At 46.9% G+C, this 22,988-nt stretch overlaps 2 protein-coding genes and 1 non-coding gene across 7 annotated transcripts in view; 2 read left to right on the forward strand and 1 right to left on the reverse strand.

Moving 5' to 3' along the window:
* Positions 1-333: 333 nt before the first annotated feature.
* On the reverse strand, positions 334-15,180 carry LOC134732409 (uncharacterized protein DKFZp434B061-like). 4 transcript variants are annotated; one of them, XR_010115528.1, is made up of 3 exons: positions 11,905-12,197; positions 9,824-9,942; positions 334-592 (listed from the first exon to the last, which is right to left on the reverse strand). XR_010115528.1 is itself a non-coding variant. In XM_063617246.1 (3 exons), exons 1-3 carry the CDS (start codon positions 14,844-14,846, stop codon positions 566-568), a joined length of 726 nt encoding a protein of 241 aa, XP_063473316.1. In that variant the 5' UTR covers positions 14,847-15,180; the 3' UTR covers positions 334-565. The 4 variants fall into 4 exon arrangements, 2 of the variants coding, with proteins under 2 accessions (XP_063473316.1, XP_063473315.1); XR_010115530.1 differs by lacking the exon at positions 11,905-12,197 and adding an exon at positions 10,509-10,585; XM_063617246.1 differs by lacking the exon at positions 11,905-12,197 and adding an exon at positions 14,267-15,180.
* Positions 10,623-10,726, forward strand: LOC129463290 (U6 spliceosomal RNA). Its single transcript, XR_008651089.1, has one exon. It is a non-coding gene; the product is annotated as a U6 spliceosomal RNA (small nuclear RNA).
* GRB2 (growth factor receptor bound protein 2) overlaps positions 14,275-22,988 on the forward strand; it is an 89,241-nt gene continuing 80,527 nt past the window's right edge. The window contains exon 1 of one of the 2 annotated variants that reach the window (XM_055240626.2): positions 14,275-14,576. The gene's annotated coding sequence lies outside the window, so the exon portion shown is untranslated. The remainder of the gene's footprint in view (positions 14,577-22,988) is intronic. The other variant, XM_055240627.2, reaches the window with a different exon arrangement.

Genomic DNA, 22,988 nt, shown 5'->3' on the forward strand with positions numbered 1-22,988 from the left:
AGATTCTCCTGCCTCAGCCTCCTGAGTAGCTGGTGTGTCCGGAATTGGTGAGTTCTTGGTCTCAATGACTTCAAGAATGAAGCCGTGGACCCTCGCGGTGAGTGTTACAGTTCTAAAGGCGGCGTGTCTGGAGTTTGTTCCTTCTGATGTTCGGATGTGTTCAGAGTTTCTTTCTTCTGGTGGGTTCATGGTCTCGCTGGCTCAGGAGTGAAGCTGCAGACCTTCGCGGTGAGTGTTACAGCTCGTAAAAGCAGTGTGGACCCAAAGAGTGAGCAGTAACAAGATTTATTTATTTATTTATTTATTTATTTATTTATTTTTTGAGACGGAGTCTTGCTCTGTCACCCAGGCTGGAGTGCAGTGGTGTGATCTCGGCTCACTGCAAGCTCCGCCTCCCGGGTTCACGCCATTCTCCTGCTTCAGCCTCTCCAAGTAGCTGGGACTACAGGCGCCCGCCACCACGCCCGGCTAATTCTTTTGTATTTTTAGTAGAGACGGGGTTTCACCATGGTCTCGATCTGCTGGCCTCGTGATCCGCCCGCCTCGGCCTCCCAAAGTGCTGGGATTACAAGCGTGAGCCACTGCGCCCGGCCTGTAACAAGATTTATTGCAAAGAGTGAAAGAACAAAGCTTCCACAGTGTGGAAAGGGACCCGAGCGGGTTGCCACTGCTGGCTCGAGCAGCCTGCTTTTATTCTCTTATCTGGCCCCACCCACGTCCTGCTGATTGGTAGAGCCGAGTGGTCTGTTCTGACAGGGCGCTGATTGGTGCATTTACCATCCCTGAGCTAGACATAAAGGTTCTCCACGTCCCCATCAGATCAGTTAGATACAGAGTATCGACATAAAGGTTCTCCAAGGCCCCACCAGAGCAGCCAGACACAGAGCATGGGTGGTGGCGAATGTGTTAATTTGTGATAATCATTACACAACGTATACATAGATCATCACAATGTACACCTTGAATATATACAAACTTTGTCAGTGAAATATTTTTATTTTGCATTGGTTTTTAAACTTGGTGTAGAGATGGAGTCTTGTTATGTTACCCAGGCTGGAGTGCAATGGTTGTTCACAGGCATGATCATAGCACACTGCAGCCTTGAACTCCTGGACTCAAGTGAACCTCCCACTTCAGCCTCCTGAGTAGCTGGGACTACAGGCATGTGCCACCATGCATGGCTACTGAAATTTTTATTTATTTATTTATTTATTTATTTATGAGACAGGGTCTTGATCTGTCACCCAGGCAGTGCCATGATCACAGTTCACTGCAGCCTTAACCTCCCAGGCTTAAGCAATCCTTCCACCTCAGTCTCCTGAGTAGCTGGGACCACAGGTGCATGCCACCATACCCAGCTAATTTTTTTGAATTTTTTTTTTTTTTTTTGAGACGGAGTCTTGCTCTGTCCCCCAGGCTGGAGTGCAGTGGCGCATCCCGGCCTCCCGGGTTCACGCCATTCTCCTGCCTCAACCTCCCGAGTAGCTGGGACTACAGGCGCCCGCCAACACGCCCGGCTAATTTTTTTGTATTTTTAGTAGAGACAGGGTTTCACCGTGTTAGCCAGGATGGTCTCGATCTCCTGACCTCGTGATCCGCCCGCCTCGGCCTCCCAAAGTGCTGGGATTACAGGCTTGAGCCACCGCACCCGGCCAATTTTTTTGAATTTTTGTAGAGACAAAGGCCTTGCTAGTTTGCCTAGGTTGGTCTGAAACTCTTGGCCTCAAGCAATCCGCCCACTTCAGCCTCCCAAATTGCTGGGATTACAGGCGTGAGCCACCGCTTCTGGCCTGAAATATTTTTAATTTTATAAAAATCAACATTGGAGAGACTTCCTAGTATTAAGTTGCTAAAGTTGCTAATGCTTCTTTCTTGTAGGCATAGGAACACAGAGGAAATTTCCACCCTTTGGATGCATTACTTGCATTTTAGCTCATGGCCAAAATGGAACTGACTTCATCTCCTTAATGGGCAGAGTGTGTGCTAAGGAAAAAGAGATGTGAAAACTGAAACAGAAGGAAAAGAGAAAGGCCAGGGTCCTCTGAACTGACCCTGGCATCGCTGCAGGGAGCTGTCAGGACCAGAGTCCATTTGCTTATCTGAAGTTTTTTTTTTTTTTTTTTCTTTTTTGAGACAGAGTCTCGTTCTGTCGCCCAGGATGGAGTGTAATGGCATGATCTCAGCTCACTGCAACCTCTGACTCCTGGGTTCAAGCAATTCTTCTGCCTCAGCTTCTTGAGTAGCTGGGATTACAGGCACCTGCCACCATGCTGGGCTAATTATTTTATTTTATTTTTAGTAGAGACAAGGTTTCACCATGCTGGCCAGGCTGATCTTGAACTCCCGACCTCAGACAATCCACCCACCTGGGATTCCCAAACTGCTGGAATTACAGGTGAGAGCCACCGCGCCTGGCCTCTTTTTTCCTTTATTTAATTTAATTAATTTATTTATTTTGAGGTACAGTCTCCCTCTGTTGCCCAGGCTGGAGTGCAGTGGCGCGATCTTGGCTCACTGCTGCAACCTTCGCCTGCCAGGTTCAAGCGATTCTCCTGCCTCAGCCTCCTGAGTAGCTGGGATTACAGGCATGTACCTCCATGCCCGGTTAATTTTTTTTGTAATTTTAGTAGAGACAGGGTTTTATCATGTTGGCCGGCTGGTCACAAACTTCTGACTTCAGGTGATCCGCCCACCTTGGCCTCCCAAAGTGCTGGGATTACAGGCGTGAGCTACCATGCCTGGCCCCCTTTGAAACATTTTCATCTCCTCTGTCTCTCTCTCACCTTCCTTTCTTTCTTTCTTTCTTTCTTTCTTTCCGTCCTTTCCTCTCTCCCTCCCTTTTTCCTTTTTTTTTTTTTTTTTTTGAGATGGAGTCTCGCTCTTGTTGCCCATGCTGGAGTGCAGTGGTGCGATCTCGGCTCACTGAAACCTCCGCCTCCCGGGTTCAAGAAATTCTCCTGCCTCAGCCTCCCCAGTAGCTGGGATTACAGCCATGTGCCACCACCTCTGGATAATTTTTGTATTTTTAGTAGAGATGGGGTTTCATCATGTCGGTCAGGCTGGTCTCCAACTCCTGACCTCAGGTGATCCACCTGCCTCCGCCTCCTAAAGTGCTGGGATTACAGGCGTGAGCCACTGTGCCCAGCCCCTTCTTTCTTTCAGTCTCACTTTGTTACCCAGGCTATAGTGCAGTGGTGCGATCATGGCTCACTGTATCCCCAACCTCCCAGACTCAGGCGATTCTCCCACCTCAACCCCCCGAGTAGTTGGGACTACAGGCACGCAACACCACACCTGGCTCATTTTTGTACTTTTTGTAGAGACAAGGTCTTGCTATATTGCCCAGGCTGGTCTCAAAACTCCAAGGCTTAAGTGATCCACTCACCCCAGCCTCCCAAAGTGCTGGGCTTAAAGGCGTGATTGCCACACCTGGCCCATTTACTTTTCTTCATGGTTCCTTCTGTCCTCCTGCCATGCCTAAGCTGGCCAGTCATTTGGTTTTTACTGGAGTGTGCTCTTGCCAGGCATTAGGCTAGATGTGGTGAGCCAAGAAAAACAAGACATGGTCCCTGCGCTTCAGGAACTCATAGTCTAAAGGGGAGAGGAACAAGTGAGTAGATGATAGTTTCCTAGGGCTGCCATAACAAAATTCACAATTTTGAGCATTTTAAAATCTTTAAAATCAAGTTCAAGATGAAGATGTTGGCAGGTTTGGTTTCTTCTTCTTCTCCTTCTTCTTCTCCTTCTTTTCCTTCTTCTTTTCTTCTTCTTCCTCTTCCTCTTCCTCTCTTTCTCCTCCTCCTCCTTCTCCTTCTCCTCCTCTTTCTTCTCCTTCTCCTTCTCCTCCTCCTCCTCCTCCTTCTTCTCCTTCTCCTTCTCCTCCTCCTCCTCCTTCTTCTCCTTCTCCTTCTCCTCCTCCTCCTTCTTCCTTCTTCTTCCTTCTTCTTCTTCCTTCTCCTTCTGCTTCTTCCTTCTCTTTCTCCTTGTTCTTCTTCTTCTTTTTTTTTTTTTTTCAAGACAGTCTTGCTCTGTTGCCTAGGCTGGAAGGCAGTGGCACAATCTTGACTCACTGCAACTTCCGTCTCCCGGGTTCAAGTGATTCTCCTGCCTCAGCCTCCTGAGTAGCTGGGATTACAGACGCCCACCACCACGCCTGGCTAATTTTTGTATTTTTAGTAGAGATGGGGTTTCATCATGTTGGCCAGGCTGATCTTGAACTCCTGACCTCAAGCAATCTGCCCACCCTGGCCTCCCAAGGTACTGGGATTACAGGCGTGAGTCACCACACCTGGCCAGGTTTTTTTTTTCTGAGGCCTTATGGCTGTGGCTCCACTGCCCAGGTTCACACCATTCTCCTGCCTCAGCCTCCTGAGTAGCTGGGACTACAGGTGCCCACCACCGTGCCCAGCTAATTTTTTGTATTTTTTTTTTAGAAGAGATGGGGTTTCACCATATTAGCTAGGATGGTCTTGATCTCCTGACCTCGTGATTCGCCCGCCTCGGCCTCCCAAAGTGCTGGGATTACAGGCTTGAGCCACCGCGCCCGGCCCCAATCTCTTCTTCTTAAGTGGACACCAGTCAGATTGGGTTAGGATTCAGCCTAACAGCCTTTCTTTTTCTTTTCTTTTTTTCTTTTTTCTTTTTTTTTGAGATGGAGTCTGTCTCTGTTGCCCAGACTGAAGTGCAGGGGCATGATCTCGGCTCACTGCAACCTCCGCCTACGGGTTCAAACGATTCTCCTGCCCCAGCCTCTCAAGTAGCTGGGACTACAGGCGCCCGCCACCATACCCGGCTGTTTTTTTGTATTTTTAGTGGAGACGGGGTTTCACCGGGTTAGCCAGGATGGTCTCGATCTCCTGACCTTGTGATCCGCCCACCTCAGCCTCCCAAAGTGCTGGGATTACAGGTGTGAGCCACCGTGCCTGGCCTCAATAGACTTCTTTTAATTCAGTCACCTCTTTAAAGGTCCTAGCCTCAAATACAGTCACATTCTTAGGTACTGGGGATGGGGCTTCAACATATGGATTTTGGGGACAAGGATACAATTCAGCCATAATACCAACATATACTGCTATGAAAAGAACAAAGATGGAGTGTTACCAGAATACACTGGAGGAACCAGATCATCTGGGAAGGCTTCCTGTAGGAGGTGGCTCCTGAATTAAGTGGTGAAGGACAGATAGGAGCCAGCTAAAGATGGGGAAGGCAAGGAGAGGAGGCATTTGAGCCCAAAGGAGTAGTCTGCACAAGGTAAAAGAGTTATGGAGCTATTCAAGAAACTGTAAATAGTTCAAAAGAGTGGGGACAAAGAATTCAAAAGGATGTTAGGCTAAGAGTTGAGGCCATTTGTAGAAGATACTTACAACTTTTTAAAAAAGGAGTTGAGGCTGGAGTTTTCATCAGGGGCCAGCCATGGAGGGACATATGGGGCATGCTGAGGAATTTGGGACCTTATCTGTGACCCCCACCCCCATTCTATTTGTGTTTTAGGAAGTCCACTCTGGTTCCAATATAGATGATGTCTTGGAGGGGACCAGGATGATTAGTTAGCAGGTTAAGCAGCCACCCAGGAAGGATGGTTGCATGGGTCAGGTCAGGTGACAGAAATGGGGCCAGGAGGTCGGGCACATTGGCTCCTGTAATCCCAGCACTTTGGGAGCCTGAGGTGGGAAGATTGCTTGAGCCCAGGAATTCAAGACCAACCTGGGAAACCCCATCTCTACAAAAAATACAAAAATTAGCCAGGTGTGGTGGTGCACACCTGTAGTCCCAGCTATTCTTGGGGGCTTAGGTGGGAGGATCACCTGAGCCCAGGGAAGGTTGAGGCTGCAGTGAGGCAAGATTGTGCCACTGCAATCCTGCCTGGGAAACAGAGTGAGACCATGAGAAAAGAAAGAAGAGAAGGAAGGAAGGAAGGAAGGAAGGAAGGAAGGAAGGAAGGAAGGAAGGAAGGAAAGAGAGAAAGAGAGAGAGAGATGGAGGGAGGGAGGGAGGAAGGAAGGAGAAAGAAAAAAGAGGGAAGGAAGAAGGGGGAAGGGAGGAAGGGAAGGAAGGAAGGAAAAGAAAGAGGGGAGGGAAGGAGAGAGGGATGGAAGGGAGGGAGGAAGGAAGGAAGGAAAAGAAAGAGAGAAAGAAAGAAAAATAGAGAAAGAAGAAAAAAGAAAAGAAAAAAAGAGGAAGAAAGAAGGCTGGGTGCGGTGGCTCATGCCTGTAATCCCAGAGCTTTGGGAGGCCGAGGCAGGTGGATCACCTGAGGTCAGGAGTTCGAGACCAGCCTGGCCAACATGGTGAAGCCCCGTGTCTACTAAAAATACACAAATTAGCTGGGCGTGATGGCGGGCGCCTGTAATCCCAGCTACTTGGGAGGCTGAGGCAGGAGAATCACTTGAACCCAGGAGGCAGAGGTTGCAGTGAGTCAAGATCGTGCCACTGTACTCCAGCCTGGGCAACTGGACTCTGTCTCAAAGAGAGAGACAGAGAGAGAGAGAGAGAAAGAGGGAGAGAGAATAAAGAGGGAGAGATAAAGAGAGAGAGAGAGGAAGGAAAGAAGGTAAAGAAAGGAATAGAGGAAGAAAGAGAGAAAGAAAATGAAGAAAGAAAGAAGAGAAAGAGAGAAAAAAGAAAGAAAAGGAAAGAAAGAAAAAAGAAAGAAAGAAGGAAGGAAAGAAAGAGGGAGGGAGGGAGGGAAGGAAGGAAGGAAGCAAGGAAAAGGTGGCCAGGATGTTGGAGAGGGGTCACAGCACTTGGTCTCATTGCTAAACTCAGCATCAGAGGGAACACTGGAAGCCTGAGAGGAGTACACAGACTTGGCTCACAACTTAAGTGAAGGAAATTCTAGATGAGAACTCCAAGATCAATTGGGCAAGGGAGCATAGAATTTCAAATGCCCAATTTTAGGCTGTCACTGGCTGTTACTGGGTATCTAGTGCTTTCCCACTAAAGAGAAGCTTGGAAATATGGGCTCAGGATGACCCTGAGAGGGTCTTGAGCCAGGTCCCAAGGGAAAGAGGCTCACTGTCAGGCCAGGTTTGTACCCAAGGTTCGGTAAATTTCAGGGCAATGTCCAGATTTTACCTGCAGGTGGCAGCCTCGTAACTCACAGAAAACAAAGCCCGACGCCCTTTCCAACGACTAAAAACCCCCGAGGAAAACAGAGACTTTTTGGTGATTTTGTGCATTCTGAAGCTACTGATGGAGCCGGTTTCTAATTAGCAAGTTTCGCTACAGTGGCAACAGGTTTTCATACCAGGGTGTGACTTTTACTTTACAACTTGCCTCTTATTCCAATTTCTTTCCATTATTTAACACTAGCCACGCACCTATTCAAAACACCGCTGCCTCTAATGTGTTTTTTTCTCGGTGTGGAATGATCTTGGGCAACGTTGTCTCAAATTTCTGAGACTGTGTCTGTGAGAAAAAAAAATTTATCAAAAAGACAATATAACAAATGTTGACTTAAAAATAAGTCACCCACGAGCCTACCATTTTAACACATATTATTTTTACTTTTAAATGTTCCCTTCCAAATCTGGTTCCCATGCATATACTTTTACATGGACATACTCAATGTCTGTTTTTATCAATGGTGTATTTTAAAAGGAAATACGTAACTTTTTTTTTTTCCTGTTCTCTTAGGCATCTACTCTTTTCTGAGATCTCACCCACTTCCTTAGCTTTAAATATCACCACGGCACAGAAAAGCAGCCACATTTCAGTCTCTGGTCAGCCTTTATTATTCATCCATCCATCCATCCATCCATTTATTCACTGCATGCACTGTGCTGGGTACTGGGAATACAAATGTGAAAAGGTGACCCTGTCTGTTAGGGAGCTTGTAGACCACTGAGGGGGGAGGGCTCGGGGAGAATGAGTGAATGATTCATGATGCAATGAGATTGGAGGTATGGTGGGAATTTTTTTTTTTTTTTTTTGAGACAGGGTCTTGCTCTGTCGCCCAGGCTGAATGCAGTGACACGATCATGCCTCACTGTAGCCTCCACCTCCCGGGCTCATGATCCTCCTACCTCAGCCTCCTGAGTAGCTCCCAACTACAGGTGTTTGCCACCCTGCCCAGCTAATTTTTGCATTTTTAGTAGAGGTGGGGTTTTACCATGTTGCCCAGGTTAGTCTTGAACTCCTGGGCTCAACTGATCCACCCACCTCCACCTCTTAAAGTGAGATGTGAGCCACCGTGCCCGACCTACCATGGAAATTTTGAAGAAGAAAGCTGACTTGGGGACCTAGAGGAAGGGTAGAAGGCCAACTGAACAGAGGAAATTGCATGTGTAAAGATATGGACACTCAAAGGATCATGACACCTTCCGGAAACCACAAGTGGGTTAGTATTGGTGGAGTATGTGTTGCTGGAGACTGAGAAGGTGGCACTGGCTGGAAGGGCCAGATCTTTAAGAGCCTTGTAAGGGACTTGAGACAGTAGATGATAAATGTCTTAGTTCCAATTGGTTTTCTACTCTGCAGCCAGAGTGACAAAATATTTGGAAGATAAAAATTTGACCATGGCCCACTCCTGCTTCAGTATTCCATACAGTCAAGTCTCAAGTCTTTAGCAATAATGAAACATGGGTGCAGTGGCTCATGCCTGTAACCCCAGCACTTTACGATGCTGAGGTGGGAGGATCAAGAGTTCAAGACCAGGCTAGCAATAAAGTGAGACTCCTCTTCTCTACAAAAAATAAAAAAATTAGTCTGGGCGCAGTGGCTCACACCTGTAATCCCAGCACTTTGGGAGGCTGAGGTGTGTGGATCACCTGAGGTCAGGAGTTCGAGACCAGCCTGGCCAACATGGTAACACCCCATCTCTACTAAAAATACGAAAATTACCTGGGCGTGGTGGCGTGCACCTGTAGTCCCAGCTATTGGGGAGGCTGAGGCAGGAGAATTGCTTCAACCTGGGAGGCAGAGGTTGCAGTGAGCCAAGATGGTGCCACTTCATTCCAGCCTGGGTGACAAAGCAAGACTCTGTCTCAAAAAAAAAAAAAAAAGAAAAAAAATTAGTCAGGCATGGCGGTGGTGCATTCCTATGATCCCAGCTATGTAGCAGGAGGATTGTTTGAGTTCAGGAGGTTGAGGCTGCAGTGAGTTGTGATCACACCACTGTACTTCAGCCTGGGCAATACAGCAAGACCCTATCTCAAAAAAAAAAGAGAGAGAGAAAAGCAAAAGCCCTTCACGAGCCCATATGCCACACATCCTTCCTTGTCCCAGCTATTGGCTTCCTTACATCCTCGCTTACTGTCTGGCCTTCACACTTGCTGTATCCTTTCTTCCTCTCAGGCTAACCAGGGTCTCAGCTTAAAGCCCACTTCCTCTGCCTTCTCTCATAGTGGATGAGGTCAGGTCCCCTGCTGTATGCTTCCAAAGCCACCAGCACTATCCTGGTCAAATTCTCAGAGACATGTCTTCCCCTTCAGGCTGCAGACTCTGTGAAGGGTTGCCCTCCTCTCTAGAGAGTAGATGCTCTAGGCTGGGCGTGGTGGCTCACGCTTGTAATCTTAGCACTTTGGGAGGCCAAGGCGGGCAGATTACCTGAGCCCAGGAGTTTGAGACCAACCTAACCAACATGGTGATACCCGTCTCTACTAAAAACACAAAAATTTAGCCAAGCGTCGTGGTGCGTGCCAGTTGTCCCAGGTACTGGGGGACTGAGGCAGGAGGATCTCTTGCCCAAGAGGTTGAGGCTGCAGTGAGCCCTGATTGTGCCACTGCACTCCAGCCTGGGCAACAGAGTGAGACCCTGTCTCAATACATACATACATACATACATACATAACACAAAAAATTAGCTGGGCGTGGCGGCACATACCTGTAGTTCTGGCCACTTGGGAGACTCAGATGGGAGAATTACCTGAGCCTGGGAAGTCAAGGCTGCAGTGAGCTGAGGTTGCGCCACTGCACTCCAGCCTGGGTGACAAGAGTGAGATCCTGTCTCAAAAACAAAAAAAACAAACAAAGAGAATAGATGCTTAGTTAACGTTGGCGAAGAGAATGAATGAATACGTCAAGCTTTTCTTTTCTTTCTTTTTTTTTTTTTGAGACGGAGTCTGGTTCTGTCACCCAGGTTGGAGTGCAGTGGCATGATCTTGGCTTACTGCAACCTCTGCCTCCTGGGTTCAAGCAATTCTCCTGCCTCAGCCTCCCGAGTAGCTGGGATTACAGGCATGTGCCACCACGCCCAACTAATTTTTGTATTTTTAGTAGAGATGAGGTTTCACCATGTTGGCTAGGCTGGTCTCAAACTCCTGACTTCAAGTGATCCACCTGCCTCAGCCTCTCAAAGTGCTGGGATTACAGAAGAGAATGCTGCACCCAGCTTGTCAAACTTTTCAACAGCATACTGAATATTTCCACCTGCATGTCTCCCGGAATGCTGAATTCTGCATTTCTAAAAATGAGTCATCATCATGTCGGGGCTCAGAGAATGATACCCCAAAGTATGCTCCTCTGGCATTCTGAGCACTTTTGAATGAAAGGAAATTGGAAGGACTTACAAGCTGCCTCAGAACCAAGGACTTTTTAAAGTCTTGTTTCACCACCCCACGTGCATGCAGGGGCTGTCTGAAAGTTCCCTTAGCTGACTGAGAAACCAAAAGAAATTCAATTGTGTACTTGCTTTGGCAGCACATATACTAAAATTGGAATGATACAGAGATTAGCATAGCCCCATGAGCAAGAAGACATGCAAATTTGTGAAGGGATCCATTAAAAAAAGAAAGAAAGAAAAAGAGCGGGGGCCGGGCGCGGTGGCTCACGCTTGTAATCCCAGCACTTTGGGAGGCCGAGGCGGGCGGATCACGAGGTCAGGAGATCGAGACCACAGTGAAACCCCATCTCTACTAAAAATACAAAAAGTTAGCCGGGCGTGGTGGCGGGCGCCTGTAGTCCCAGCTACTCGGAGAGGCTGAGGCAGGAGAATGGCGTGAACCCGGGAGGCGGAGCTTGCAGTGAGCCGAGATTGCGCCACTGCACTCCAGCCTGGGCGACAGAGCGAGACTCCGTCTCAAAAAAAAAAAAAAAAAAAAAAAAAAGAAAAAGAGCGGGTGCGGTGGCTCACACTTGTAATCCCAGCACTTTGGGAGGCCGAGGCGGGTGGATCACCTGAGGTCGGGAGTTTGAGACCAGCCTGACCAACAGGGAGAAGCCCCATCTCTGCTAAAAATACAAAATTAGCCAGGCATGGTGGCACATGCCTGTAATCCCAGCTACTCGGGAGGCTGAGGCAGGAGCATGACTTGAACCTGGGAGGCGGAGGTTTTGGTGAGCTGAGATCACGCCATTGCACTCCAGCCTGGACAACAAGAGCGAAACTCCATCTCAAAAAAAAAAAAGAAAAGAAAAAAATAGATGCAATTGTCTTAAAATTTCCTCCCTAGGACTCTCATCAAATAACCAGGAAATATTAACTACCAGAGAAGAAAAAAGACCAAAAGTTGTCACCACATCCAAACAGACTTTTCGTCTATTCTCCTGAGGACAGCTGAGATTATCTAGGAGACTTTATCTGCATAGTAAGACAACCTTTATTTACAGTGAAGTCCTGCACCTCACCTTCCTGAAATTTGTCACAACCTCCAGCTCCCAGAGCTCAGAGGAACTTTGTCCCAGGCATTGTTTGGGCTCATTCCTTTTCCCTAAAAATCATTGACTACCTCTCAATATTGCCAGCCTCCCCTCATCTCCCTCTCCTCTGTAAAGATGGTGCTCTTTAAGCTTCAGCCACCTGGCTCTTCTCTGAGTCTCATATTCTGTATGGTAACCATGCACACTGCATATCAGTAAATTTGTATGCGCTTTCTCCTGTTAATCTATTGCCAGTGTATTTCAGCAGACTCAAACTGTCAGAGTGGAAGGGAAAAATTCCCTTCACCCCTACAATCGTCTCCTCACCTGCTCTTTCCTGTTCTCTGTGCCCGCCCCCTCCAGTCAGCTATGCCTCTTGACTGGCAAATTTCTGTGTTCTCTCCGTTATCCAGGCCCACTCAAAACAAAAAACTGCAACTCTTCCCTCATGTCTTCCTCTCTGCTTAGCAGCCAAGTCCCTCCCTTCCATTTCTATTTTTTTTTTCTGGCTGCTATTTTAGAACAAAGTGGCATAGTGCAGGAAAAAAATGTGGATTTTAGAACAAGACAGGCTTAGTCCAAATCTTAGGTCTACTAAATTTTGGCTTCCTTGGGTAAATTACTAACCTCTCTAAGACTTAGTTTCCAAGTCTGTAAAATGGGGATATTACCCACCCTGTGGAGGCGCTATGACTTAAGTATGCATCAAGTGGTAAATAGAGGGTCCTTTTGTTATTTTCACCTCATATCAGACACCTGCTGCTCAGAAACCTTCAGAGGTTGCCCATCACTTGACTATGACACCTAAGCCATGCATTTTGCATTTTGGCCCCTCTCTCTCATCACTCTTCCCCCCAATTCCTGGGGCTTGGGCTAATCAAAAACATTGGTTGATGGCCAGGAGTGGTGGCTCACATCTGTAATCCCAGCACTTTGAGAGGCCGAGGCAGGTGGATCACCTGAGGTCAGGAGTTCGAGACCAGCCTAGCCAACATGGCGAGACCCTGTCTCTACTAAAAATACAAAAATTAGCCAAGTGTGGTGGCAGGTTGCTGTAATCTCAGCTACTTGAGGGGCTGAGGTGAGAGAATGCTTGAACCCAGGAGGCGGAGGTTGCAGTGAGCCAAAATCATGCCACTGCACTCCACTCCAGCCTGGGCAACAGTGCAAGTCTCAAAAAAAAAAAAAAAAAAAAGGCCAGGCACGGTGGGAGGCCAAGGTGGGTGGATCACCTGAGGTCAGGAGTTCGAGACCAGCCTGACCAACATGGAGAAACCCCATCTCTACTAAAAATACAAAATTAGCCGGGTGTGGTGGCACACGCCTGTAATCCCAGCTACTTGGGAGGCTGAGGCAGGAGAATCCCTTGAACCCGGGAGGCGGAGCTTGCGGTGAGCCAAGATAGTGCGCCATTGCACTCCAGCCTGGGCAACAAGAGCGAAACTCCGTCTCAAAAAAAAAAAAAAAATGGCTGATTCCATTACTCTTTCCTCTTTCCTCCCTGCTTTCACTTTGCCGTTCAAACCAAATCCTTCTTGATTAGCTCAGCACCAAGTACTGGCTCCCTCCTCAGCCATCCCTGTGTGTAGTTCAGTGGCACTTGGGGCCAACTGCTTGTCTTACAGATTAGGCAACTCTAGATTACAAAGACTGAAAGCAGGAGCTTCATCTGGTTGGTCGTTGACCCTGCAGAGCCCCTTGCACACAGGTGATGCTCAATAAATACTTGGTGAAAGAACAATTCATTTTCTGTGTTTCAATGGGCTTATTTTCTCTATAGAATCAGATGCTTGGTTATTCTCATCTCAGCGCTATTTTGTTGGCTTCCAGAAGGCATATTAACACTAGGTGTGTTCTGTTCTATCCTTTAATTGGAAGAGCTTTGGGAACTGAAAAATAAGAATTATTTCTCCAAGCCTCATCTTCTGCCACTCCCCCGTACTCACCGGCCTCATACAGGAATTGAACTACTTAGCACTGCACAGAACACGACTTTCTCTCTCACGCCTCCGTTCCTCTGTACTTAGCCTCTGTACTTACGTGCCATTCCCTTTTCCTGAAATGCCCTTACTCTGGCTTCTCTGCCTGGCAAATTCCTACTCATCCTCCAAGACTCAGCTCAGACATCACCGCATCACGTCTGTGAAGGCTCTTCTGCAATGGGCAGTGTAGCAGTCCCTCCTCCATCTTTTTAGCTTCCTCAGCAAACTCCAAATAATTATAACAGTACTTATGGCATTATTTATTTTTCTTCTACTTCCTAGACCGTGAATTCCTTAAGGGCCAAGCTTTCTGTTCTATACCCAGCACAGTGTTCGGCCTATATTTGAGAATCCGGTCCGTACAAACTCTGCAGTGATTCAATCAATGAGCAAACAAACTCACCATTCAACACTGCAGAGTTTGTACGGACAGTATTCTCAAATATTTTAAGACCTGGTCCTCTATTTGGAGTGCTTCATTCTGGAAGATCTCTTCCTCCCCCCAGCCCCTACCCATCCAACTGCCTAGGTTTGGTAGAAGAGGAAAAGAAAGTGGTTAGACGGGGGAAGAGTCCTTCAGGGCTAAGCTGTCATTTACCCGCTCTGGCACCGAGAGGGTTACGGCGACCCGGGGGCGGAGCCGTGCCGAGGCCACCTGCTGCGGGGCGGTCTGGCGCATGCGCCCTGACACCTAGCTTGTTCCCTACCTGCAGGGGCCCGGCCGAGGAGGAGCGCTTGCGCTCTGGGCCTTTTCCGCCGGGGAAAGTCTCGCGGGGGCGGGGCGGGGCGGGGCCTCGTGGAGAAGTTCTCGCGGGACACCGACAGGGAGCGGAAGCGAGGAGGCACTGCTGCTTCGGCGACCGGGCGGCGGCGGCGGCGGCTGTGGCAGAACCTGTGCCTGTGGCGGTGACGGCGGCGGGAGCAAGCGCTGCCCTCGCAGAGCAGCCTTGGGGTCGCCGGCCGCTCGCAGCGTTGTGGAGGGGCGGGCCGGACGCTGAGCGGAGCAGCTGCGCCACGGTGAGTATGGGAGGCTGCGCTCGGCGCCTCTCTGGTGCCTTTTCCTCTCCGCTCTACCCCGGGAGTGGGCCCCGGGGGAACCGGGACCGGCCCCGGGGTTCGCGTCAGGGCGGCGAGGCTTGGGACGTGGAGCGGAATCCACGGGGCTCCGGACTCTACGTTTCCCCTTTTGGGGCGCTTCCTTCCTGGGGACCGTCCTCCTCCGGCCCTCGGCTCTGGGCAGTCCGGGGGAAGAGGTCGGGGTTCCCTGGCGAAGTCCCCTGCCTTCATCGGGAGGGTTTGCACGGAAGGGGCCCGGGAAGCCCAGGCGGGCCGAACGCCGACTGAGTCAGTCTGCCTGAGCCTGGTGGTGGGGGACTGGTGTGGGCTGCAGCTGTGGTGATTGATGTGCCTTCGACCTGCACGGCAACCACGTCACCATCTCTTGGCGTCTTTGAGCTTAATTTTGTGCGGGAATCCACCTTGGGGTAGAACGTTTGCTGCTGGAGCCGGGGGAGATACCTTTATTCTGACACTTAAAAAAAAAAACTATTTGAAAAACATTTGTCAAGAAAAATTCAGCAGCAGCAGGTTGGACTGCACCGAGGAGGGATTGCGGCGAGAGCGGGCGCTGGTAATTTTCATTTGCAGCGCGCCCTCTCTGATTGTAAGCCACATATGAGTTATGGCTTGTTTGGAAAGTTTTTCAAGGCTGGCTTCAAACGCTATGAAAGTGCATTTTGCAGGGGACTGAAGTGCACTTGAGGTCTGTCTCTTCTTGATGTTGTTGACTTTCAGAAATGTCAGACACATGAGAGAAATTAGCATTAGTCTATTTTGGCTTTCTTACCCCTCTTTCTCCAGTTATTTCCTTCCCTCTCTATCTACTTCTGTCCATTCCACTAGGGACACGAAATGCTTGTGTAATGCTAGTCATTTGCCCCTTCCTCCCCCCACCCCCCCCTTTTTTTCTAATCTACTTCCACTTCCTCCTTGTAGTCCCCACTCTGGCGTAATTTTTCGAGGTTTCTTCCCTTTCGTGCTGTTCGTTTTCTCTCATTTCAAGATTCCGTCTTTTTTCTCGGGAAGGGACCCTGTTTTCTTGCTTCCGTTCCTTTACTTTTGCGCATCCCCTGCGTTCCCTGCAGTCAGCCAGAAGGGTTGCTAGAGAGCCGTGGGAGGCTTTAGTCCCCTCTCTGAGAACGGGGAGGCTCAAAAGATTGAATTCATCCCTAAGAAATCAGTCCTGCCACTAGGTCACAAGTGTGGTTTGCTTGTATTAGTTTTGTCTTTTAGTCTTTTAAGATTATGCTTTTGTGCCTGCTTATGCTTTCTTCTAGTATGTCTTTATAATAGTAAGGAACATTGGGTCGGCTCAGGGCTTACGTGACTTTTTTTTTTAGGCAGAGTTCTGCTCTTTTTGCCCAGGCTGGAGTGCAATGGTATGATCTCGGCTCACTGCAGCCAACACCTCCCGGGTTAAAGTGATTCTCCTGCCTCAGCCTCCCGAGTAGCTGGGATCACAGGCGCCCACCACCACGCCGAGCTAATTTTGTATTTTTAGTAGAGATGGGGTTTCACTGTGTTGCCCAGGCTGGTCTTGAACTCCTGACCTCAGGTGATTCACCCGCCTCGGCCTCCCAAAGTGTTGGGATTACAGGCGTGAGCCACCGCGCCCGGCCAGAGTTAATTCTTATAATCAACTTTCTTGTACTAAACACAAGCATTTATTTATTTATTTTATTTTTTTGAGACGGAGTCTCACTCTGTCGCCCAGGCTGGAGTGCCGTGGTGCGATCTCGGCTCACTGCAGCCTCCACCTCCTGGGTTCAAGCAATTCTCCTGTCTCACCCTCCTGAGTAGCTGGGATTACAGGTACTCACCACCACGCCTGGCTAATTTTTGTATTTTTGTAAAGACAGAGTTTCACCATGTTGGCCAGGCTGGTCTCGAACTCCTGACCTCAAGTGATCTGCCCATCTCAGCCTTGGGATTACAGACATGAGCCACTGCAGCTGGTCTAAACTCAAACGTTTAAATGTTTGAGGCACTTTACTTCGTCAGCAAGTTATTCAGATTTGAGAGGCTTGCTGGGTTTTAAATACTACTAGTTGATGGTACTTGGAGATTCTTCTCAATAGTTGCTGTTATCATGTTGCATGTTGTCCATCAGAGTTCTAATTGTTACACACACATACAACAGAAGAGGAATGGAATTTGGAGAAATGAAGTAATACAGAATAGAGAGTCACTGTGCCCTCCGGAGAGAAATTAATACTTGCTTAATTCAGAGGAACTCTCCACCATTACTGAATGGCTTTTGAGAGTCTATATATATATATATATATATATATATATATTTTTTTTTTTTTTTTTTTTTTTTGTCAAAGTTGCCTTTTTCCTAGTTGTGCCAAGTGAATATGCATTATTTTCTTTTTCTTTTCTTTTCTTTTTTTTTTTTTTGAGACAGATTCTTGCTCTTGTTGCCCAGGCTAGAGTGCAATGGCACGATCTCAGGTCACTGCAACTTCCGCCTCCTGGGTTCAAGCAATTCTCCTGCCTCAGCCTCCTTAGTAGCTGGGATTACAGGCATGCACTACCACGCCTAGCTAATTGTGTATTTTTAGTAGAGACAGGATTTCTCCACGTTGGTCAGGCTGGTCTGGAACTCCCGACCTCAGGTGATCCACTCACCTCAGCCTCCCAAAGTGCTGGGATTACAGGCGTGAGCCACCGCGCCTGGCCTATATGCATTATTTTCATTTCATGCAAGGACATTGTAGTGCATTATCTGGAATGCAAATTTTAAAATCTGTTTAAGGCATCCTTATGGTATAGCAGTGATTTAAAATTTAGTATCCATAAAAATCACTGGGAGATCTTTTTAAAATTAGGTTCTGGTAGAACTCCAGGATGTACCCCACAGTGAATCAGTCTCTGAATGGGTGGATTTTGATACAGATGGTCTAAGGATCAAAACTGTTGTTACCAAATGCAGCCATAAATAATAAGACTGCTGTGTGGCTTTAAGTAATTCAACTTAAAATTACATTTTTCTGTGTATACACCAAGTCAGTGTTTAGAATAGCCTAATGGAATGAGTGACTATAAGCATGGTTCATTTTTACATGTGTAAATTTTTTAGCATTCTTAATACTGTGATGTGGAGAGATTTAACTTGAAATTTATACTTAATAGGGTCATTAATTTGCCTACGAGAGAATTCTTCTGAGTCTGTAGACTCAGACTAAAGATTTTTCAGCTTTACAGTGGTGTGAAAGCAATAGTACTCAGTAAAAACTATACTTCCAGTACCCATATAACTTTTGTTTTTCACTCTCAGTACAATAGTCAGTAAATTACAGGAGATATTCATCACTTCGTTATGAAAAGGGGCTTTGTGTTAGATGATTTTGCTCAACTGTAGGCTGTGTTTGGAGCACATTTAAGGTAAGGTAGGCTAGGCTAAGCTGTGGTGTTTGGTAGGTTAGGTGTATTAAAATGCATTTTCAGTGTAACAATATTTTAAACTGATGATGGTTTCATCAGGATATCTGCCTATGCAGATGGAAGCTCCACATTTACTCTTAGAACATGTAGGCTAGTATTTGAAAAGAGACTGAAAATACTAGTTAAGATCTCTAGCTTATACTAGATTATAATAATAAAATCATCACAGCCCACACTATAGTGGATAATTAGTTAGCTCAGTCTTTTGGAGAGAGCCAGAGACTTCTGCCAAGCAGTTTACAACCATTATCTCTTTTAATTATCAAAATGACTTTATAAGGTAGTTGCTGTTGTTATTCCCATTTTCCAGTTAAGGGATACTAGGGATTACAGAATATAAGTTACTTCTCCAGTGTCCCCTCATTAGTAAGTGGAAAGTGACATTTGAATCCAAGTCTAACTCCAGATCGTCAGTAAGCTTTTTGGTTTGTGTTGTAACTACAAAAGTAACACATGCCTATTGTAAAAATAATGAAAATACAATTGAGGTGCATCATGCAGAAAGTAAAAGTATGATCTCTGTAGCAGAGATAACCATTGTTAGCCTTTTTTTTTTTAAGCACATACTGATGTATTATTTTGCCTTACAGAAATAGGATAAACTGTAATTTTTCTGCAGCTTTAAAAATTTCAGGAGAATGGCTTGAACCCGGGAGGCGGAGGTTGCTTTGAGCAGAGATCACACCACTGCTCTCTAGCCTGGGCGACAGAGCAAGACTCCGTCTCAAAAAAAAAAAAAAAAAAAAATTGATAACATATCCTGGTATTTATATAGCTACTCCATACACAAGCTCATGGATATTGATCAAGGGTGTGGGTGTATATGTGTATGTTGCACATCGTGTTTTGTCTCATTGTTTCAGTGAAATAAATCTGGGAAGTGGAATTGCTTGGTCAAGAGTATGTATTGGTCCTGCACAGTAGCTCACGCCTGTCACCCCAGAACTTTGGGAGGCCGAGGTGGGCTGATCACTTGAGGTTGGAGACCAGCCTGGCCAACATGGTGAAACCTCGTCTCTATTTGAAAATACAAGCATTAAACACACACACAAACACACAAAAAAAGAAAATTCAAAAATTAGGTGGTGGTGACATGCCTGGAATCCCAGCTACTTGGGAGGCTGAGGCAAGGAGAAGCACTTGAACCCAGGAGGCAGAGGTTACAGTGAGATGAGATCACACCACTGCATTCCAGCCTGGGCAACAGAGCGAGACTGTCTCAAAAAGAAAAAATGAGCATGAGGCTGGGTATGGTGATATGCATGTAATCCCAGCACTTTTGGACGCCAAGGCTGGTGGATTGCCTGAAGTCAGGAGTTCGAGACCAGCCTGGCCAACATAGTGAAAGCCCGTCTCTACTAACAATACAAAAATTAGCCAGGCATGGTGGTGCACGCCTATAGTCCCAGCTACTTGGGAGGCTGAGGCAGGGGAATTGCTGGAACTCAGGAGGCGGAGATTGCAGTGAGCTGAGATCGTACCATTACACTTCAGCCTCGGTGACAGAGCAAGACTCCATCTCAAAAAAAGGAGTATGTAATTACAAAAGTTAGCCAGGTGTGGTGGCACACACTTGTAGTCCCAGCTACTTGGGAAGCTGAGGTGGGAGGATGGCATGAGCCTGGGAGGTCAAGGCTGCAGTGAGCCAAGATGGCACCCACTACACTCCAGACTGGGTGACAGAGCAAGACCCTGTCTCAAAAAAAAAGAGTATGTATTAATATTTCAAAATTGTCGGTCAGGGCCGGGCACAGTGGCTCACGCCTGTAATCCTAGCACTTTGGGAGGCCGAGGCGGGCGGATCACGAGGTCAGGAGATCGAGACCATCCTGGCTAACACGGTGAAACCACGTCTCTACTGAAAATACAAAAAAATTAGCCAGGCGTGCTGGCGGGCACCTATAGTCCCAGCCACTCAGGAGGCTAAGGCAGGAGAATGGCGTGAACCTGGGAGGCGGAGCTTGCAGTGAGCCAAGATTGCACCACTACACCAGCCTGGGCGACAGAGCGAGACTCCGTCTCAAAAAAAATAAATAAATAATTGTCGGTCGGGCGCGGTGGCTCACTGCCTGTAATCCCAGCACTTGGGGAGGCCAAGGCGGGTGGATCACGAGGTCAGGAGTTCAAGACCAGCCTGACCAACATGGTGAAACCCGTCTCTACTGAAAATACAAAAGTTAGCCAGTCGTGGTGGTGGGGGCCTGTAATCCCAGCTACTCAGGAGGCTGAGGCAGAAGAATGACTTGAACCCAGGAGACGGAGGTTGTGGTGAGCCAAGATCGCGCCACTGCATTCCAGCCTGGGTGACAAAGCAAGACTCTGTCTCAAAAAAAAAAAAGAAAAGAAAAACAAGATTGTCAAGGCCAGGTTAATCCCCTGTAATCCCAGCACTTGGGGCTCACCCCTGTAATCCCAGCACTTGGGGAGGCTGAGATGGGGAGGATCACTTGAGTCCAGGAGTTTGAGATCAGCTTGGGCAACATGGTGAGACCTGGTCACCACAAAAAAAAAAAAAAAAAAAAAAAAAAAAAAATTAGCCAGGCACGGTGGTGTGCACCTGTAGTCCCAGCTACTTGGGAGGCTAAGGCAGGAGGATGGCTTGAGCCAAGGAGTTTGAGGCTGAAGTGAACCATGATTGCTCCACTGCACTTCAGCCTGGGCAATAGAACGAGACTCTGTCTCAAATAATAAAAGTAAATAGGCTGGGCGCAGTGGCTCACGCCTGTAATCCCAGCACTTTGGGAGGGCAAGGTGGGCGGATCACCTGAGGTCAGTTGTTCAAGACCATCCTGGGCAACATGGCGAAATCCTGTCTACTAAAAATACAAAAATTAGCTGGTCATGGTTGCAGGCACCTGTAATCCCAGCTACTTGGGAGGCTGAGGCAGGAGAATCGCTTGAACCCAGGAGGTGGAGGTTGCAGTGAGCGGAGATCACGCCACTGCACTCCAGCCTGGGGGATAGAGCAAGACTCTGTCTCCAAAAAATAAATAAAAATAAATAAAAGTTGTCAATAGATTACTAAATAACTCACCAAAAAGATTGAGCTGAGCTCATTAATTCCTTGCTGTAGTGTGGGTTCTATGGTGATTTTATTATTATAATGTAACACCAAGCCACATTGTCAGTTAGTAACTTCTCAAAATGTTCAATCAGTGGACACCAGGCAGGGTAAAAAGTCTGTTTGTGCCAGGTGCGGTGGCTCATACCTGTAATCCCAGCACTTTGGGAGCCCAAGGCAGGCAGATCTGTTGAGCTTAGGAGTTTGAGACCAGCCTGGGCAGCATAAGGAGACCCCGTCTCTACAAAAAAAAAAAAAAAATGAGCAGGGTATGGTGGCTGGTGCCTGTAGTCCCCACTAAGGAGGCTGAGGTGGGAGGATCCCTTGAGCCCAGGAGGCGGAGGTTGCAGTGAGCCAAGATCACGCCACTGCCCTCCAGCCTTTGCTGCAGAGTGAGACCCTTTCTGAAAAATAAATAAATAAATAAAAGTGTATTTACTCAAAGTATTGCAGATTGGATATTATAAATATTTTTAAAATTTGCCAATTAGTATATGAAAGAACTCTGATTGTTTTAATTTGCATTTCTTTTTATATGTTTTAAATAGAGTAACATTTTAAATTTCTTTTGAAGGCTGGGTGCAGTGGCTCATGCCTGTAATCCCAGCACTTTGGGAGGCTGAGGTGGGAGTTTGAGACCAGCCTGGCCAACATGGCAAAACCCCATCTCTACTAAAAATGCAAAAGTTAACCAGGCTTGGTCGCGCACACCTGTAGTCCCAGCTACTTGGGAGGCTGAGGCAGGAGAATTGCTTGAGCCTGGGAGGCAGAGGTTGCAGTGAGCCGAGATCATGCCACTGCAGTCCAGCCTGGGTGACAGAGCTAGACGCTGTCTCAAAAAAATAAATAAATAAAATAAATAATTAATTTTGAGTGATTATTACATGTCAGGCTCTATCCAAAGCACTTAATGTATGTTATCTATGTTGTCTAATTTAATCCTCAGTGGATCTTATAAGGTAGATATTATTCTCATTTTACAGATGAGAAAACTGGAGCTTGTTTCACAACTTTGCCCAAAACTGTAGCTGTAAGTGTGAGAGGCCTGCATCTAGAGACCATGAAGATTCAACACTAAGCTATACTGGACTGGTGTCATGTATTTTATTTTCTGTGAATTTTGGGAAGAAGAGAGTTAAATGGAAGAAAGAAAAAAATCTTACAAATACCTTTAGGATAGTAGTATTTTGGATACAGTTGATATTGTTTGAAATGAATGATTAAAGCTGTACTTACCTTTCTTAAAATTCACTGCTTGGGATGGGCTGGTAACAGTTTCGAGGTTACTCTCATTAGGCTTCAGTGTTTAGTACACTATACCCCATTTTCTTGGGAAGTGAACAGCAACATCTACTCTGTTAAAATCATTATACATTGTGTCTGCTTTCAGATTTCTTCCTTTTAGTAATTAGTGTTGTGTATGTGTTAGATCTTTTTTCTGTCTTTACTGAAACACACCCTTTGGAATTCCTTTAGCGAATATGCTCTTTTGGGTGGATAACCTAATAAGCTTTCCTCTTCAAGTTTTCTGTTTTTTTACTCAGCACAGCCATGGAAGTAGGGATTTAATTTTCTGTCAAACTCTGCATCTCACAAAGCAATAGTTACTCAAAACACGACTTTCAAGGTTATTCTTTTTAAGCTTTCAGCAGATGAGTTGAGTAGCAGCAGGAAAGCAGGTATTGAGAACTGTCTTGGTTTTTGTACTGCTGTTGAGTAACATTGCAGCTGTCATAAATCCTGAATGACACAGAAGCTTATGGCTGGTCTTACTACATAGCACCTTGAAAGTGACAGGGCTTTTCATTTCTATCTGATTTCTGTTTTTCAAAAATAAAACTCCTTATTCTTTTCCTATCATT

Source organism: Symphalangus syndactylus, chromosome 14 (assembly GCF_028878055.3).
Source record: "Symphalangus syndactylus isolate Jambi chromosome 14, NHGRI_mSymSyn1-v2.1_pri, whole genome shotgun sequence".
NCBI classification, from domain to species: domain Eukaryota; kingdom Metazoa; phylum Chordata; class Mammalia; order Primates; family Hylobatidae; genus Symphalangus; species Symphalangus syndactylus.

What these genes read in the sequence shown, in the direction of transcription:
- LOC134732409 (XM_063617245.1), bottom strand. Translation starts at nt 14,846, where the DNA reads ATGAAGGCAGGGGACTTCGCCAGGGAACCCCGACCTCTTCCCCCGGAC. An exon ending in CCTCGGCCGGGCCCCTGCAG is followed by an intron (nt 9,943 to 14,266) that starts GTAGGGAACAAG and finishes TTTTTGAGACAG; the next exon opens with GATCTCACTCTTGTCACCCA. An exon ending in CCAAGTGGCCAGAACTACAG is followed by an intron (nt 7,408 to 9,823) that starts GTATGTGCCGCC and finishes TTTTTCTCACAG; the next exon opens with ACACAGTCTCAGAAATTTGA.